The following is a 19,678-nucleotide window of genomic DNA, read 5'->3' on the forward strand; positions in this document are numbered from 1 at the left end:
TTTCTCGGTATTAATCTTTTATCTAATTGTTGGCTCTCTGCCTTCATTCATCCCACTTTTTCTGGCACAATATGTTCTTTTCCGATAATTCGGACTATATTACAATCTCAAACATCTTTTCGGTACCGGCTCCGGTTACCTTTACTTCTATTTCCATTTTCTCAAAATCTCTCATAAACTCTCCCAAAGACATTATCATCTTGAGTTTCTCCTTTTTACTAAGGGCATCAGCCACCATATTGGCTTTCCCCGAATGATAAAGAATCTCCCAATCAATATCCTTGATTAGCTCTAACCGCCTCCCCTGGCGTATGTTGAGCTCTTTCTACGTGAAAATGCACTAGAGCACTTATGGCTTAGGTAAATCACGCACTTCTCTCCATACAAGTAGTGCCTCCAATCTTTAGGGCAAAACTATTGCCACGAGCCCAAGCTCATGGGTGGGGATATCGAATTTTATATTCCCTTAATTGTCTTGACGCGTACGCGATTACCTTGCTGTGCTGTATAAGAAGCACCCTAATTCCTTATGCGAAGCGTCACTACACTTCACAAAATCTCATTTTCCATCCGGCAACGCCAACATAGGGAACGTCACCAACCTTTGCATCGGTTCTTAAAAGTTGTTCTCACATTTCTCTGTCCATTCGAACTTCTCAGTCTTACGAGTAAGCCGCATTAAAGGGGCTACTATCTTTACAAACTTGAACGAACCTCCGGTAGTGACCGGCTAATCCTACCTCTGGTAGTTTCCCTAATCATGGTCATCAATTCCTCAGTGGTCCTTTATTCATTCTTGTCAGGATCCTCCACGGAATCCTCCTCAACTACAATCCCTTCTAGGACAACATCCTCAACCGCTACATCCTCAATATGAACATAATCTGGTCCTGCGTTAGGACGCTCTATTGGATCCACAATTCGATCTCCAATTAGTAATAAAACATCATCACGCTGTTGCTCCTCATCCTCAGGGTTCGGAGTCCCGCTACCATATACGATAACGAGCAACGTTTCTATCACGATATTTATAAGGGTTCCCATAAGGGTTTTAACTGTCAGTACTACGTTAGGTAGCCCGACTATGAACTTGGCAAGAGTTCTTATTATCTTAGTGAACTTATTATCTTAACGTCACATCATCTCTGAGGTTTATAACGCTTAGCTCTAATACCACTTCTGTAACACCCCCAAATCCGGGGTCGGGGATCCGGGTTGTCACGAGTTCAATTTCCCTTAATAACACCCAATCTTAATAAATAATCAACTACTCTGTACTGTGACCCCACAATAAACACACACACCACAAGTTATAGTCTCAGAGATGAATATCCAAAAATAATCACAAGTCGTTTTATTCCACAATTATATGCCAATACACCTTAAAAGGGTTTCTGAATAAATTTACATGTCTTTGCCATTATTACAATTGATAAAGATACATAAGTCTGGTACATCAAAAGTTGAAAGCCTAGCCTATTGGTAGTTCCTACCTCAGCTACAGCGACATCCACGCCTATAGGAAACTGCGGAACGTTTCCTAATCGCTTGCGAATCGGGAGCTTGGTCCTGTTCATCTTTTCTATCTGTTGTTGTGTGATGATAGAAGAAAGCAAGGGTGAGCAGCAAGCCCACCAAAATAATATGTATAATGATTAACAATATATGAGCCTTCTCATTGTACTCATGAAAGTCTTGGTCAAAAGAAATGAACCAAGTTTGATATCTTAATGCGATGAAGTCGCAAAATATTCAGTATATGTACATATATACTTTTCACAATCTTTGAAATCCTCTGACGTGTATAATATACACAGAGTTCCAGTTTATAACTATATAAAAATATCATTACAAGGTGATCTCATATATCTAACCTTGTCTCAACGTTTTTCCGAAAATCTTTGATATGCACAAGATAATCATTTACTAGATATAAGTTTAAAAGATGAAGTTACAAGATACTCCAATATACTTATATCCGAATACTACTTGAACTACCACCATTCAAGTTATAATCAGTTTCAAAAGTTCATCACCCAGATGAGACTACAAGATAAGACTTGAATAGATTCAATCCTTGAAATATCATTATAGATAATGAAGTTACGAGATGCTTCATTAAGTCCCGATATATAAATATATTCATATATATCTCCCATACATTTCCTGAAAACCTCTGTCATGTAAAGTATGAACAGAGTTGCAATATTCCATAAATTTGGAAAGGAAAAGAATTTTGGCATAAACCCGATATCTTGCTGATCAGGCAAAGATACCAATAAGTAAACTTTTCTACTAGTAGATGGATGAATCCCCCACCGGTCATCACCCTGGCCACATAAGGACCTTGTGCTGGAGCGCCACCCGGCCTCTTACGCGTTGATGGACTGCCACCCAGCCACTTACACTTTGATAGACCGTACCCCGGCCTGTCGCTTATGCCGACTCAATTAGATGGGCTTACTTCCCGAACGTTGGGTAAGTAATCAATTCATTTGTTTTCTCAAAACAGCAACCACGTTGTGAATGTAAAATACACCACAGAGCTGGATCCCCCAGGTTTTGAGCGAGTATTTAAATCCCCTTTGAAAGGAAGATCTTAAATATAAAAATGAGTTTTGGGGTCCACTCTAACTTTAAGAATCATTCTGAAGACTCGAAAATATTTTTAAGAATGTTTGGAGTACTGCTGCTTTATTAAAATAAATCAGTCCCGATATATTCGAAATATCTGAATATTATTATTTAAATAATATTCTCATAAAGATAATTCTTATTAAAAATATTCGAAGTAGAAGTTTTAAAACTCATACTTGAAATGAATATTAAATAACAAAAGATATACTTATACGAAAGTACTATCTTTATTTGAATAATCGAAAATAAGTTTGATTATCGAAACGTTATTTTTGATAAAATAAAGAATATTATTAAATAATAAGCGGAGTCGTAATACCTCGAATGAATATTATAAATAATATTCATTAAATAAAATAAACGGAGTCATACCTCCTCAAATGAATATCCAATTAATAATCATTAAATATAATAAACAGAGTCATAAGTCCTCGAATGAATATTCAAATAATATTCATTAATTAATATAAAGTTATCGAATAAACCTTATTCGATCAATAGTTTTGAAAACTATATCCATATATAGATAAATATATATATATATATATATATATACTCGGGAACATCGACTCCCGGTTTAGAAATATGTTCACCTTTTGATCCCCTATACTAAGGGTAAACTCAAATACCGCTTATCTCTAGCATAGGTATTATGCAACTATAAGCATTGAACCAACAGATATATAAATCAAGAATATGAAACAGGCATGCATATATACCATATCACATGCTACAATATATCGCAAGAATTTGCTAATAACAAATATGCATTTATCGCAAGATCATGCATATACACATATACATCACAACAACAGTTATACGGGTAGAAAACTTGCCTGAGCGACTGGGGGTTACAATTGGCTTGGGACGAGTCTGGTAACCTATAAACAACATATAAGTTGGAATTAAACCAAAGTCACTTATAAATCTATACTTTAACCAATTTAGACTCTAACGCTCGCTTTGCGCTTAACGATTCACTTAAGTCGCTCGAGTACCCTCGGCTCCACCATTTTTTAATAAATTAACCATTACGAGTTTTAAGGCGATTCTTTCGCGAGTGTCTTACCAACTGCCTATTACACTTTACATAGATGTTTCATACTCCAATTAGTCCTTTAAGGTCTTTAACCTATGTTTCAAAGTAAGGCGAGGGGTAATGGTTCGTTCGCGATACGTCGTTACTTAAAATGGCCGTTTCTCCTAAACCGTACATCGGAATCAAACGAACCACATATCAAAACGAAGCTCGTAACATGAACTATCTAATCATGGCAATGGTCAAAACCTAGCAGTGAGTTCACGGGTCCTAATGTTAAGAACAAAAACAGCATAAAGTAAATCGGACATTACGACGGCTATGTTTACGCGATTTCCCAAATTTTATACCATCTCAAATCGACCACCAATCAATCCCAATTCATTCATACAACCAACATCCATCCAAAACACACTACAACAGTCCCAACACCTCAAGTTCTTCCAATTTATGTTATTCTCATCATGAATTTAAACTGTACTTAATTCCTTTAACAAATCAACAAGATTCAACATACATTTCACTACCACTCCAACCCAAACTCTAAACAAACAAGCTTCATGCTTCACATATACTATATCAATCATAACCATTCCTAAATACTCAAAACTAAAGCTAGGGTTTGGAGTTTATACCTTCTTGAAGCTTCTTAACACAACACAAGAGCTTTGAATGCTTAAAGAACCTTGATCCTTTCTTGTATAACCTTAAACTTTCATAAAAATTCAAGAAACTAAAGTTATTTCTTTGAAAGTTACTATTCACCATCTTCTTCCTTGAATTATTGGAAGAGATTGTGAAGGAATTTGAAGCTTAAACTCATAGAATAGCTATATCTATGCATAAAGAGTACTAGATAATTATCTTACCAATTAAGGAAGCTTGGAACTTGAATTTTGAAATTCTTCTTCTTGAAAATGGGGAAAAGCCGAGAGCAAGCTTGGAAGAAAGAGAGATTTTTGTGTTTTTATGATTTGTTTTGATTTGCCTTGGTTGTTTTTGTTTTGATTTTGGTTAATTACCTTATTAACCTTGAACTTTGTGTGGTTATCATTCAACCACACCTCCTTCCCCTTATGTCATGCTTATGTCATGCTTATGATGTCATCATCCCTTACTTGCCCTCTTCTTATTGGTTGGATGACCTCATCATCCCTAACCTCCTTGATTAACTCTTAATTGTTTGCCTAATGACCGCTGATCTGTTATACGGTTCGCTTAACTTTCGTTCTCGTTTCTCGTTTGAGGGATCATACCCGGGATCTTATTACTTAGGTTCCCTTAACCTTTCTCAATACATTATATCCCTTTTATGATCCTCTCTTATAATCCTTGAATTTAAATCCTTTTTATCCTGTTACCTTATACTCAATTCTTTCGGTATCTGGTGGATTTTCAGGAAAAATCAAAGTGTTCGGATTTGGATTCTGACGATCTTTACGTACACTTATATCCCATATAAAGTACTAATAAGATCTCAGAATAACAATAGAAGAACCCCTACATAGTGTGGCATGAAAAGTTTTCTCATTCAGCATAATCTGCAAAATCACTATTCATAAGGGTTTCAAAAATTCCAAAATTTGGGGTTATTACAATATGTGTTATCATTATCGAGAATATTATACATTGTAACCCAGCAGCTCTTAGTGATATTTGTTCATCACTGAGAGAGAACAGTTTCATTGTAACAAAGTTTATCTTATTGAATATATCTGTTTACTGTTACTTGTGTTTAAAATCGATTTGATTATATTAAACACTGTATTCACACTACACCATAGATGGCCTATCGCAATGGTTTAATCATGCATGTTACAAAATTATGTTACCTTAGGTATGCTCATCTTAGCCTACCGCAACGTAGTATTTTTGATGTTACCATAGCCTTTAAAACATATTACTATAGCTTCAAAGTGTTACATACGAGTAACATGTGGGAATTTATGTTACAATAGGGTATTAATGGATAAAAAAGTAGTACATTTTACAAACAATTAATTATATATAATTATTTGATATGAAAATTAATCAATTTTTATAATATAATTAAGCAAAAATATTAATATTAGTTAAGATTGATAAAATATTTTTTTTAAAATTTTATAAACTGTATTAATTAATAATTTATAAATTTTTATCAATTAAAAATTTAAAGACAATTAAAACTTAAAATTTATTAAAAAAGAGATGAAATTAGCTAGGCTTTTTCAGGCGGGCTCAATTTTTTTGGAGAAGCGATAAAATTTTAGACAAATTAACTTATCTCCCTCTAATTTCATTCTCCCTCATTCTCTCTCTCTCTCTCATTCTCTCTCTCCCAGTCGCTATTCTCTCTCATTCCTCTCTCGAGCTAGGGTTTCTAATTGGGGGTAACATTTTGGCGAAGCTGGTCACATTTTGGAGAAGCTAGTCACAGATTGGAGCTAGGGTTTCTAATTGGGGTTTCTAATTGGATTTCGAGCTAGGGTCAAATCAGCTTGCGGTTCAACGGTAAGGTACTACATCTCTCTCTCTCTCTCTCTCGCCCCCTCTATTTCTGTTAGTTTCTTCTCTAATTTGTTACATGCGTATTTTTTGTATTTTATACATGTATGTTACATGCATGTTTTTGTATAATTTTAATTGGAATTGGGGTTTTTTATTTTTGTAGATCTGTAAGTGTGATTTTTGTATTAAATTTGTTTCTCGAAATTTGCTTTTTATCCGGTTGATTTTCATGTTAGGCTTTAGTTATAACTTACTTGTAAATCATCGTAGTCAAGTGGATATAATTGATTGTGTAATTAGATATATGGTGTCGCTATAATGCAATTGTTTATGAGTATGTACATTTATGTTAATTGACCTTTATTTCTGAGAGTTTCAACCCTTTACGAGTATTTACATTTTTGTTAAACATTAATTGTCACAGTTCGGTAGGTAGGAGGAGTGGGATAATACGGAAATGGGTGTATGCACATGTATATTAATGGTCATATAACATGGATTCGATACGTATAATCTAATATGGATTTACGATTTCAGGGTTGCGTTGTTATGCTGTGTTGTTATTAATACGTATAATCTATAATATTGGTTTAGGATTTCACTTCTGCGTTGTTATTAGTACGTATATCTAATATGGGTTTAGGGTTTTACGGTTGTGTCGTTATTAGTATGTACAACCAATGAAAAAGAGAACATAAAATATAACCTCGGTTTGCTTAGGGCTTCACTGCTGTGTTGTGTTATTAGAACGTATAACCAATATGGGTGTATGGTTTCACGACTACGTTGTTTTCTTTTAGGAATATAACATTATTGTCATGTTTTCTGTAGTGATGAACGATGATCTAAGTCAATGGATAACCCTTCCAAAATACAGTACACCTTACATTAAGGGGATAAAGGATTTTTTTGAAAATGCATTTTCCAAATTTTCCGTAGGCGATGAAATGTTGTGCCCTTGCAAGAATTGTAGAAATGGCAAGTGGCATACTCAAGATCTTATTTATGATCATCTTATTTGCCACAGCACTTTTCCATTGTATGCGAATTGGATTTGTGAGGTTTCGAGCAAAGATCATAGGATAGATATTGAACGGGCAGAAAATATGGGTTTTGAAGATTCCTTTACCTTCGGAGATAATTTGGACGAGATGTTCCATCGTACTAATGATACTACTGGACCGAATGATGATGTCAAAAAATTTTATGGCCATCTTGAAGAGGGAAAGCAGCCCTTATATCAGGGCTGCAAAAAAATTTCCCGCTTAAGTTTTATCATTAGGCTGTACTCTTTAAAGTGCATTCATGGGATTTCAGAGTCGGGGTTCGGGGATTTATTAGAGCTGATAAAAGATGTTTTTCCAGAAGCACACATTCCTTTATCGTTTAATATGGCAAAGAATGTTATTAAAGATTTAGGGCTCGATTATCAAAGGATACACGCCTGCCCCAATAATTGTATTTTGTTTTGGGCTGAAAATGAAAAAGAAGAAAATTGTAAAACTTGTGGTGCTTCAAGGTGGGTCGTAGTGGAAAAAAAAGGCGTCGTGGACAATAATGAGAAGAAGTTAATTCACAAGGTCCCGGCAAACGTGATGCGCTACTTTCCACTCAAAAAAAGGTTGCAACGCATGTTTATGAGCAAAGAGTTATCAGAACTGATGGTATGGCATGCAAAAGGTCAAAAAAAGGACGGCAAACTTCGACATCCCGCTGATGCAGAGGCTTGGAAGGAATTGGATGCTCGTTATCCTCAATTTTCATTCAAGAACAGAAACATCAGATTGGGCCTAGCCGTTGATGATTTCAATCCTTTTCGTACTATGAACATAAGTCATAGTACTTGGCCAATTATTTTGGTTAACTACAACCTTCCCCCATGGCTGTGTATGAAGCAAGAGAATCTAATTCTCTCGACATTCATATTTGGTCCCGAGTCTCCGAAGAATAATATAGATGTCTTCATGCAGCCTTTAATTGTTGAACTGAATGAGCCATGGGAAGTAGGCATTGAGACTTATGATGCTCTTACTAACCATACTTTCAACTTGCGCGCTTTTTTGCTTTGGACAATCAGTGATTTTCTCGGGCTAGCAATGCTATCTGAGCTATGCTAACTATTTGCAAATTAAACACATCAACCACTTGAGCTAGATACACTTGTGGTTAAACTTTTATAACATTAAGTATTGAGTTAAAACTTATTTATTTACACGAGGTGCCTTGCCTTATATTAAATTTTATAAATTTTTTAATATTTATATAAAATATAATGATTTGAGACTTGATTGAATAACTCATTTCAATATGCCAACTTTACACTTATAATAAACATATGACTTCAACCAATCGACCTAGAAGCTCATTTGGTTAAATTTTGATAAAATCAAGTATTGAATTACATACTTATTTCTTTATTTTGGGTGACTAAACTTATATAATTCAATATTTATATAGAATAAAATTATTCTAAGATTTGGTTAATTAGCTGATTACAATATAATAACTTTACACTCATGTGCAACAACGAGATTATAATTTTTTTTATTTTATACATTCAATAAATAACTTCTTGTTGATAATATATTATCATATTAACTTGTTGATAATATCTTACCATATAATAATAATTTATTAATTATCAAAAATCGGATAATTAACTCACATCGAGATACTAACTTTATACTCGTGTAACAACTAAGGATATAATCAATCTGAGTCGATTCGAAAACTGTCAGGCTCGTACTCGATTAAAAATGTTCGGGTTCGAGCACGAACTCGAGTTCAACCGAAGTTTAAATTTTAAACTCGAAATTCAGGTCGTAAAAAGTTCGATAGGTTCAAATTTTTTAGGGAAAACATATAATTCGAAATTAATATTTTGCGCTCTTATTTGAATAAATATGGAAAAATATTATTGGCTTGTAGAATTGAACCTGTAACACCTATATCCAAACATTTGACTTCAATCGATTGAGCTAGAGGCTCATTTGATTATATTTTGATAACATCAAGTACCGATTTATATATTTGTTTCTTTATATTGGATGGCTAAACCTATATAATCTAATATTGATATATAATAAAATTATTCTAAGACTTGAGTAATTAGCTCACTACAATATACTAACTTTATACTCATGTATAACCACGTGATTTTAATTATTTTTTATAAAAAAATTACAAATATTAAATAAATAATTTGTTGATATCATGTTACCATATTAACTTATTGATAATATATTACCATTTAATAATAATTTATTAAATATTGAGACTTGGTTAATTAACTCACTTCGAAATACCAACTTTACAACAACTAAGGGTATAATCAAGTCGAGCCGAGTCAAAAACTTTCAGACTTAAACTCGAATAAAAATGTTCGGGTTCGAGCACGAGCTCGGTTTCACCTGAATCTTAAATCAAGCATGATACTCGGGTCGTAAATAGTTCGGTAGCCTCAAGTTTGGCTCGAAAACTTGAATCAATTTTACCAAATATTGACAAAAACTCGAAATATGATAGGTTATGCTCGAATTCGATTCTAATAAATATATAAAATATTAATAAAATATTAAATATTTAGATAAAAATATATTTCTATTAAAAAATAATATCGGTTCGATAAGACTCGTGAACCTTATGAGCTGAGTAATTTGAAGTTCGAGTTCGACCGTACAAAAAAATTACTATTTTGCCCCCATATTTTGATAAACATGACACCTAAACATTATAATATTTTTGGTGTCTCGAGTTAAAAAAATCATTGAGACTTGATAGAAAATCATTATTTTTTATGGTAAGAGTGCATTCTAAACTTTACATTCGCGATATAATATAAATTTAAGGATGTTCGTCTTTACAGTAGTCCTTCTAACATGAACTACACACTATTGTATGAAATAACACACAAATATCGTAAAAGTATACAAAAATATCAATTTTTTATAAATAAAGTTAGTCCGTGTCTTGCACGGGTAATAAAGCTAGTTAAACCTTAATTCCGGACCATTTTGTTTTCATTAACTTAAACAAATACTAATCAATTCGATAACTTTTGACTTGAATTCGTTGAAATTTCTTTCCCAAGTTGAATTACCGTATAACAAGGCTAAGATGCACAAATAAAACATCTTTAGCTCGCAACAAAAAACAAAGTGAGTGAGATGGAATTGTCCATGTCACATGGGCAATGTGCCAGAGAGGAGAAGAGAGCCCTTAAGAAAATGGTTAGTTAGTCGTTGTCATTTGCTATCGCCCAACAATTATATGATTAGCACAAGGATTATTAGATGTATATTATACTCTATTATTAATTCTACCAAAGTTTTAGACTTTGGGGAAGGGTGTGGGGTTAACTAATCTGTCGGTGAGTTTTCGTTCTTAGAGGTTTAATTATTTAAACATGAAAGTGTGATGGGATGCCTTGGCTTTGGATTCATTTCAATCAATTTTAAACAAGTGGAAGCAAATCTTTTTACTTTACATCTATTCCTTTATAATAATGCCACTAGTTTAACTGTTTATTTTTATATTCATGTGTTGACTTGTATTATTTGATTTGTGTGGGGAAAGAATTGGTCCCTTCTTCTATGCTTATTGTCGGTGCTCAAATTTATACACAAAGTAATCTGAGTATTATTACACTCGGAGTAGATACGTTAATCGGGTTGAAATCTCGTAAATGCCAGATGCCAGTGCCGTGGCATTCACCATTCTTGTTAGCATTTCATTTTTTGTAGTAGCAGATTGAAGGACTCGTATCCAGTCTATGCGTCGTATTTCCTTGCAAACAAGTTAACGACACTGTATCGAAGAGTTCTCCCCTTGCGTTGAATCTCGGTTTTCGGAGCTCTTTTTATGTAAATTGGCTTTCCGATACCAGTTCCGAACTTGTGCATGACCCGAAAACACAACACGAAACTTTTGTCTAAGGCATGACACAGATTTACTTAGTGTCGGGTATGAATTCGATACATGTTACATGAACACGAAATGCACAGTACAATTGCCGAGTCTTGCATCATTGTAAATTTGACAAACTTGTAAAGTCTAAAGAAAAATTAAATTAAAGAATAATAATATAACTTTATATTCACTGGGACAAATTTGTGAAAAATTATGTAACAAAAAGAATATATTAATGCTACAACTGCTGCACAGCCCTTCTATCTACACAGCACCAGGAATGCTCTAATTAGCTCAATTCTGCTATCGACGAATCGCATAACACAAACGTGTAAGATGTCTTCAACTGCGCAGTTAAGTGACATTTTTCGTGCAATTTTTCAACAGTCTTTCCACAAAAATCATGCAACACTCTTTAAGCATATCTTTTCTCCTCAGTCGCAGTCCAACCCGCAAACTTCTAATACAATGCCATCCCTCGACACAAATGGGTTTATTCGTACCCATAAAAGTGAGAAGATCGAAGCAAGTAGAATCGACCACACAATAAGAATGGTCGGAACTCCAGACTGTTTCCCCATCATTCCTTTCAGGAAGGGGTATAGATGGACAATAACCCAAATTGCAAAGAACAGCCTGCCAAAGAGTGGACCCCATGACTCGTAACCATTAGTTATGGCATCTGAAATTCCCACTAGTACGCCAACAATGTTAATTATCAACAATGTCAGTGGAGGGAGTAATAAACTAGTCCACTTGACAACATACAGCTCTGAAGATTCACCATCATCTCCTCCTTTTGAAGTAACTGTGAAACTAGTGTTTACCCCTGCCAAAACCTTCAGAAGACCTTGACATAAAGCAAAAAGATGAGCTGAGACACCCCCAATCACCCAAAACTGTTCATTTCTCCACAAATCATCTATGCCAACACGACCCCACTGCATTTCTAGGATACTAGTTATCGCAATGGACAAAAACATGGCCATGAACACAAGACTGGCGTAGTTGCTAATCTGCAAATAATGAAAGACGTGCATTAGCAACTGTTGCAATCAACCATCTTTAAAAAAATTATAAGCAGTAGTTTAAGGATATTTTCTTCACTTGTTATGTAATTTCGCTGCTTAAAATCTTTAAGGAATATATTTACTGGATTTATCATCTTACTGCCATTTCAAAAAACAAAGAAGAGACCTACACTGCTATTATACATTATTTAATCATTCATCGATTTATCAGGATTTCATGTTGACAATATTAAAATTCAGAAAGCCCACGGATGCATAGTAAACAACTATAGATGCTAATACAACTAACAAAGAAGTAAATACTTGAGCTAATTTACTGAGCCACACAAGCTTGACTATGCAAAGATAAAACCAGGAAACCCCCAAAAAAAATTACAATACGATACATATATTTTAATAACAGCTTTACTAGCCGTCTCTTTCTAACATGGGCAACTCCTCGTAGTTTTCTTGTAAAGTTATAATAACAGACCACTTTCTTTAATTTCGAAAACTGCATGATGAACATTGGTTTTTTGTAGAGACTAGGTCAATTTTATATTTAATATCGGTCAACCCTTAATGCACCCTTGAGTGCAAAAGTTATAGCAACTTTTTGACAGCACAGTACTTTACGTCATATGTAAAAATTGAGTCATTAGAAAGACTACTGATGTAAATGGAAAACAGTAACAAGTAATAATTGACATAATCCAGTTAGAGCTTACCTCCGGCACGATAAACTTTCCCGTCAGAAGACAAACAGCCGGTAATGAGCAATAAGCAACCAAAGGAACAGACGTTAAAGGATAGACAACAGAGTTTATATAAGAAAACCGTTCCAGCGGCTTCAACCCACAACCATACCCGTACCAGATGGGACAGTGCTTGCTCATGAGAATCTCAACGGATCCAAGGGCCCACCTGAGAACTTGGTGAAGACGATCAGAAAGATTAATGGGAGCTGACCCTTTAAAGGCAGGCCTTTTAGGAATGCAGTAAACAGATCGCCAACCATGGCAGTGCATCTTGAACCCGGTCAATATGTCCTCAGTAACAGAGCCATAGATCCAACCAACCTGATATACAATATTATACATAGACATTAAAAAATTGTGCTGCAGGAGAAAATCAATTAGATAGCTTAAATTGCTGAAGCAACTGCCAGTACCTCTTTTCCCCAATCTGTTTTATCTTCATACCCGCAACTAATAACATGAATAGCTTCTTTTAAGAGTGAAGCCGAAGTTGCTCCAGGCAGTACTCCACCTTCTTCTAAAAGCGTTGACGCTATAAACACTGGTGATTGTCCAAACTTTTTCTCAAATTTTATCTGGGGCATGAGTGAAGTTTTTTCACTATCAATTCCTGCAATTAAAGATATATGTAAGCCCATCACAGGTTTGACCTGGAAAACTTTGAAGCAATAACTTGGGCTTTATATTTATTGAGTAATCATTACCCAATCCTTTACCTTCAATCCCTTCTTCAATATTTTCAAGTGCATGAATTTGTGTTGAAGCCTCCCTGCTCTTCGTCTTCTTCTTCTTATCCTTAGATTTATCTTTCTTCGTCTTTTTTCTAGATGAGCAACAACAGCAAAACCACTTTGGCAAACAGTTGCAAGTTTTTCCTGCAGCTTTCTTCTTGACTGGCGCATCATATCCGTAAAGTGCTTGTCTCCTGAACACGCAACCTGTTCCAACGTATATCGGTCCTTGGATGCCATCTAATCCTTTCATATTAATCTGTACGTCATTTGAAAATCGTAGAAAAATGCAACAAGACATCAGGAATAACATAAAAGAAAAACCAAGTCTAGGACAGACAGAAAAGGTGCCTCAGTACATGCACCACATAATGTATAAATAGGTGTCAAGGTGTTTTACTTACATCAAAGAATACAACATTGCGATTTGAGTATCTATCATGACGATCAATCCCATCAAACCTTTGAGGAAATTGCACATAGCATATTTTCTTTCCAGATGTAGGGTCCATCATGAAGCACATCGACTCCCTGAGTGCCTTGCTATTGTTTATATAGTGATCACAATCAACATTAAGTAGGTATGGTGCATTTGAGATGACTGCTGAGACTCGGATCTAGAAGATCACACAATAAATGTTAGTGGCAGGAGAAGAAAATATAACTATAATTACACAAAACTTAATCAAAGTTTACAGCAAGATGAAGATGTAAAATATGATGGAAGTAGTGCTTAAGGAACTCACAAGAGAATTCATAGCACCGGCCTTTTTGTGGTGTTCGAATCCAGGTCTCTTCTCACGAGAAACGTAAACTAGATGAGGCAACTCATTTCCGTCAGTGTCAAGGACACCATTATTACCGAGGAATACCTGTTGTATACATGTAAATTAAAAGTGTTTATATTCATTTAAAACATCAAATTGTCTTGCTTTACAGCATAGTGTATAGCATTAAGGCCAAAGTAGAAAGCAAAGAAAGAAAATTCCGCAGACCTGGATCATTCCAGGATGATCTCTAACGTTGTTCCCAGGCCATGGAGTGCCATCTTGCATTGTCCACCCCTCTTCAGGAACCTTCTGCGCCATTGCAACTAACCCATTTATCCGCACTTTAAACTCTTCGTAATCCCTCTGTGACCATTAGGTGTTACGTAATATGGTTAGCAAACAGCTAAATACCCGTGAACATGGTCAGAACATGTGACCCAGCACCATAAGATATCAAAATAAAGACAACTAGTATAATCATTGTACAAAATAAATTACGCATGCATTTAACTTTAACATGACTCACAATGAAGACAGATAAATTTAGAGTGTCATCTAAGAGCAAGTCCAATGCAATGCTATAAGTGATGTCATTTCTATAATTTGAAATCAAATGTCAAAAATTTCAACTCCAAAGGAGTTCTATACTTGGATGCAAATATGCATATATGCATCCTTGGTTCTAAATTTGAAACCAAGGATGCATTTATGCATCTAGCCACATCATCATACTACTACAAATGAGATGCATGTTGTTGTACTTTAAATGAAACTTAGGGCAAAGTGACAAAATTTAGGTAAATAAGGAAATATTTGGTTTCAAAATGCATCTAGCATTGGAGTTGAAGTTTTGTTTTAGCACCAAAATACACTTTTTGATGACAAATTATAGCAATAACTATAGCTATTTTTCATCTTGCATTGGACTTGCTCTAATAGACTTTCTGCAATTTCACATGAGTTTTAAGCTTTTACCCAGTATTTACCTGATTTACTTGTTTTTTCATATAATTTATTACGGCATTTCATATATGAACTTTGTATTTCACAACCAGTACTCACTTTATTGTAAAAATGAAAAGATTTAGGTTCACACCTTCATTGCACGGCGTTCCCTTACAAATGTAGGATGTACTTTGTCTTTTAAATAGTCAACCTTTTCTGCAAAATACCACTCTGGGGCACGAGGTTCTATATTAAACTTTTTGCAAAAAGGAACCCACTTCCTTGCAAATTCAGATGTTTCAGAGAGAGCCTCAAAAGTGAGCATAGCAGCACCATCATCCGAGACATAGCAAGCAACCTTGTCCACTGGATAATCTACAGCAAGGATGGACAAGACTGTGTTCGCAGTAATTAATGGAGGCTCTTTTAATGGATCCACTGTACTTACAAAGACATCGACAGGAGCTAACTCAGAAGGCTTCCCTTCTTTCTCATACCTAATAACCATTTTCGACAGATAAACTCGGATCAGAACACATAAAAGAAAAGTGCATTCATGATATATGAACATTCATGTGCACGTACATAGTACATACAGAACCCCGAGATAGTGTACCTTAAAGATAGTCGGTCCAAGTATGTTTCTCGCTCAATCGGGGACCATTTTGGAAACTGATCAAATATCCATGACACAGCAAACCATATTTCACAAATAACGGATACCAACCACAATGCAAAGGCATCGTGAACTGGATGTCGAAGCCTATAGTGAAAAAACAGTCCAAGAATGACCATCCGGATTAGAATGATCATCCTGTATGGATTTATTTTGCTCGAAGGAATTGGTAGTTTTCTTGATAATGGCTGTCTGCCTTCGTCCATCCTACACAAGATTATCAAAATATGTCAAGAAGCCTATAAACAAGGACTGAACGACAATAGAGATATGGAAAATAAAAGAATCTTGAACTTTTCTCCCGATTATTATGTAGTTCTGACACAACGCATCCCAGATTAGTTCCAACAGATTAGATTTTATATCAATTAGACAATTTGATATCAAAACATGCTACTGAAAGACAATTCTATGAAGTTCCTTTTTTTAAGCCACATTTACAGTTTTGTGACTTTCACATGTTGGTTAAAGTATTATCTTTCCAGCCCAACATCAAAACTTTATGAGTTAGGACTCATGCCATTAATTAGTTAGAACTCATTCCACATGATCTCAGAGTTCACATTATAGCATAAACCACTTGTACGCACAGCAGCCTTCTTTCTAGTGGTAATACCATAGACGCTGTTCAAAAGAGAAGAGGATGCATGAACGGAAACTATATAATCTAATTCAAATGAATTCTCTATAACCGAGTGCTTCATTAGAAATAGCAAAACTAAGTTGATTGTTTAGGTGACGGCGTTAAAGGTTTCATTTACATTGAGCAAATTTCAAATTCTGTTTGCATTGGCATTACGGCAAACCTCACAAAAACCACCATTTTAGTTCTGAAACTATAGCAAGTATTGCACATACATGCAAAGAGTTAAATGTCATGGATTACCATCTGAGAAGGTCTTTTCATGGATCAGATAAAAGTAAATATATGATTACTTCAAACACGCTACCTCCTTACATTTACATCACTACACAACGTAAAAATATACATGTACAGAATAACAACTTAATTTGATTTCTACATGCTCTTTCCAGTCCTAACGATATGAAAAACGTTCACATTCATGCTAAAAATGGTGACTGTAGTTCAGTGACCAAAATTAATTTATTATGAGGGAAATAAAGAGAAAAAACACCACATAAGCATTCCCATATTCTATGTGCAAGAAAATAGAAAACTTGCACTTACTTGGGCAAATCAGGATCATCGAGGTCATCTCCATTGCCTCCTTGGTGCTTGACCACTTGAAGCTTATCACTCTGTCTTTTCCTCCACTCCTCCATTCTATCCTTCCATGCTACAGAACCATACCCATATACCGCCAAATCCTTCTTCGGATCCATTGGTCGAGGTGGAACTGAAAAATTAACAGCAGATAATCAGTAAGAAGACTAATTCCTTGAGCTTTAGAAAAATTCACAATTTAGCAGAAGTGCAGAACTGAAGAAACATACAAGAAACTGAAGAATCAGAATATGGCATAGGATGTACTCGCTTTCCACGGCCCATAAAAGGGGGAACAATGAGAGCATGTCTGTCCGCTGATATCGCATCATCCTGTTTTAAACAGAGACATTTGTTTTTAAACCCCATAAAATTATCGCCAATATTACAATATATCAATACTGAGATCTGTGTCAAGTCAGTTTTACCTCTTGACCATAAGTAAGGAGAGGAATATCAGGGTTAAGAGTAGAGGAATCCATCTCTAAGGGTGTAGTGATCCCAGAAGCATTGGATGGAACACGACCAATATTATGGCGACCAGATGTGACATTTGCATCACCTCCATGTTGATGGTATCTTTGGTCATTGCTCTCATAATCAAACTCATTATCTAAATCATCAAATTCATCTTCTTCTTCATCTCCATCCACTCTCGCACTTCCTGGAATTTTTTTCGGATTGAGAAATTTATATTGACTAGTAAGTGGCACGGAACTAGTAAAATTTTGGCAGCTTGTATTACCTTTAATGCGCTTGTATCTGGTTCTACATTGAGGGCATGACTGAGTCCCCTCTCTTCTCTCATATTCATAACAATTTCTGCAAACAGGGAAAGCACATTCATTGCAAGCAACAAATGGCTCCCCATCCACAGTTACTTCAATCTCATCTCCGCAAATCTGGCAAAAATGGCCACTCAACTCTTTGACAGAAGTAACCTGTAACAATCACATAAACACACAATCAGAAATGTCCCAACTTTGACAAAGGTAACTGAGACTTATATGACATCTTGAAACTAAATATCCAAATAATGTCATTAAGAGATATTAAATCCATTTACACTAGGATTATAGAGAAATCTATTAAGCTAGTTAGAAATAGGAAATTTGATAGATCTAAATCTATAACAACTACTATAGTGGATTTATATAGTAAAGTCCATTCTAACTCACATCAACACTTACACTAACATCAACACTTACACTAACAAGTTTCTTACTTCTATCAGGCTAAACAATTCACAAGAATGACATACATAATTATAAACATATATCACCCTCAATTACAAAATAAGCACACAAAAATAGAAAAAATTAGCAGATGTGCTCAGCTCTTTATTTAGTGGCACAAAAACCCAAAAAAAATCAAGAAAAATTAGGAAAAAAGGAGTTAAAATCCAGTTTATAAAAAATATATAATGCAGTAATAGCAAGAAAGATTGAAACTTTGAAGCACTTACCCTTCCAACTTCATCAGCATTGATTAAAATAAACTCATTCCTGTTGTGAGAACCAGCAATAAGTCTTCCTTTGGTATCCATTAAACCCCCAAATTTCACACACACATTACACACTAAAACTCTTCAAGATTCAATCTTTTTGACATAAAAATCAAGACCCAGAAAGGAAATGCAAGATTTTTAGAAACCCAATTGGTGAATTTATGATTTAAGAAGAAAAGATTAAATCTTTATATTTTTCTTAGGAGTTGAGAGAAACCCAGTTTAATGTACTTTGATAAGTGCCAACTACTGAGGTTGAACAAGAGAGATCTAAGTACATGAGAGAGAGAGAGAGAGAGAGAGAGAGAGAGAGAGAGAGAGAGAGAGAGAGAGATTATGTGTATAATGTGTGTACTGTCTATGTGTGTGTATGAGAGAGAGAGAGAGAGAGAGAGAGAGAGAGAGAGAAGCGCGTAAGGGTAAAGGGACAGCGATTAAGATAGATCTGTGTGTGTGTAATGTATGTAATGTTTTGGTGAATAAAAAAGGAACATGGGGGGTTTTGTAAGAGTGGGGCCTGGCCAGGATGGAGGGTATAATGGTAATTTAAGAAATGAAATTTGGTTTTTTTTATGAATAATAATTGTTAAAAGTAAAAAGGGGGTTTATTTTTGTTAGTGTCACTATCTGGAAAAATGAGTAGTGCGTAATAGGTAAGGCTAAGCTGTCGCTCCTGGTTTTGGTTTAAATGTGAGCTGTCAATGTTGAGAAATGGTCGCGTTCGAGTACTTTCTTTGTGACCACAGATTGCTGCATTTGCCGTAAAATGGATTTTATTTTGAGTGCAAAACTCGTATAACACTCCTGACACGGCCAGAGTTAGAAAATTTAAGGAATGGGGGCTAAAGTAAAAATTATTAAAAAAAATTGTCCGTCTAAATATTTATGCATCAAAATTATTCAAAAATTAAGTTTATTGTAAAATATAGTAACTTTTTTATAACAGAAGAAATCACTTTTTTAACGATAATAGAATTTATAA

General features: G+C 34.9%; 2 protein-coding genes across 2 annotated transcripts; one reads left to right on the forward strand and one right to left on the reverse strand.

Annotated features, from left to right (window-relative positions):
- Positions 1–6,999: 6,999 nt before the first annotated feature.
- On the forward strand, positions 7,000–8,283 carry LOC141674713 (uncharacterized). The gene has a single exon (XM_074481415.1). It carries the CDS (start codon positions 7,000–7,002, stop codon positions 8,281–8,283), a length of 1,284 nt encoding a protein of 427 aa, XP_074337516.1.
- A 2,946-nt stretch (positions 8,284–11,229) lies between these two features.
- LOC141672189 (cellulose synthase A catalytic subunit 6 [UDP-forming]-like) lies at positions 11,230–18,999 on the reverse strand. Its single transcript, XM_074478723.1, has 14 exons — positions 18,655–18,999; positions 17,935–18,130; positions 17,618–17,853; positions 17,420–17,522; positions 17,154–17,322; positions 15,905–16,171; positions 15,440–15,785; positions 14,569–14,706; positions 14,320–14,445; positions 13,978–14,190; positions 13,559–13,832; positions 13,256–13,452; positions 12,813–13,163; positions 11,230–12,090 (listed from the first exon to the last, which is right to left on the reverse strand). The coding sequence occupies exons 1-14, from the start codon at positions 18,733–18,735 to the stop codon at positions 11,509–11,511; spliced, it is 3,279 nt and encodes a 1,092-aa protein (XP_074334824.1). The 5' UTR covers positions 18,736–18,999; the 3' UTR covers positions 11,230–11,508.
- Between the last annotated feature and the right edge of the window lie 679 nt (positions 19,000–19,678).

The sequence above is a fragment of the Apium graveolens genome, chromosome 7, assembly GCF_009905375.1.
Source record: "Apium graveolens cultivar Ventura chromosome 7, ASM990537v1, whole genome shotgun sequence".
Classification (NCBI taxonomy): Eukaryota; Viridiplantae; Streptophyta; class Magnoliopsida; order Apiales; family Apiaceae; genus Apium; species Apium graveolens.

Excerpts from the sequence above, each read along its gene's own strand:
- LOC141674713 (XM_074481415.1), top strand. The coding sequence starts at position 7,000 with ATGAACGATGATCTAAGTCAATGGATAACCCTTCCAAAATACAGTACA.
- LOC141672189 (XM_074478723.1), bottom strand. The coding sequence starts at position 18,735 with ATGGATACCAAAGGAAGACTTATTGCTGGTTCTCACAACAGGAATGAG. Across the intron at positions 15,786-15,904 it reads TTGGACCGACTATCTTTAAG|GTATGAGAAAGAAGGGAAGC; the intron begins GTACACTATCTC and ends AATGGTTATTAG. Across the intron at positions 12,091-12,812 it reads GAAAGTTTATCGTGCCGGAG|ATTAGCAACTACGCCAGTCT; the intron begins GTAAGCTCTAAC and ends CATTATTTGCAG.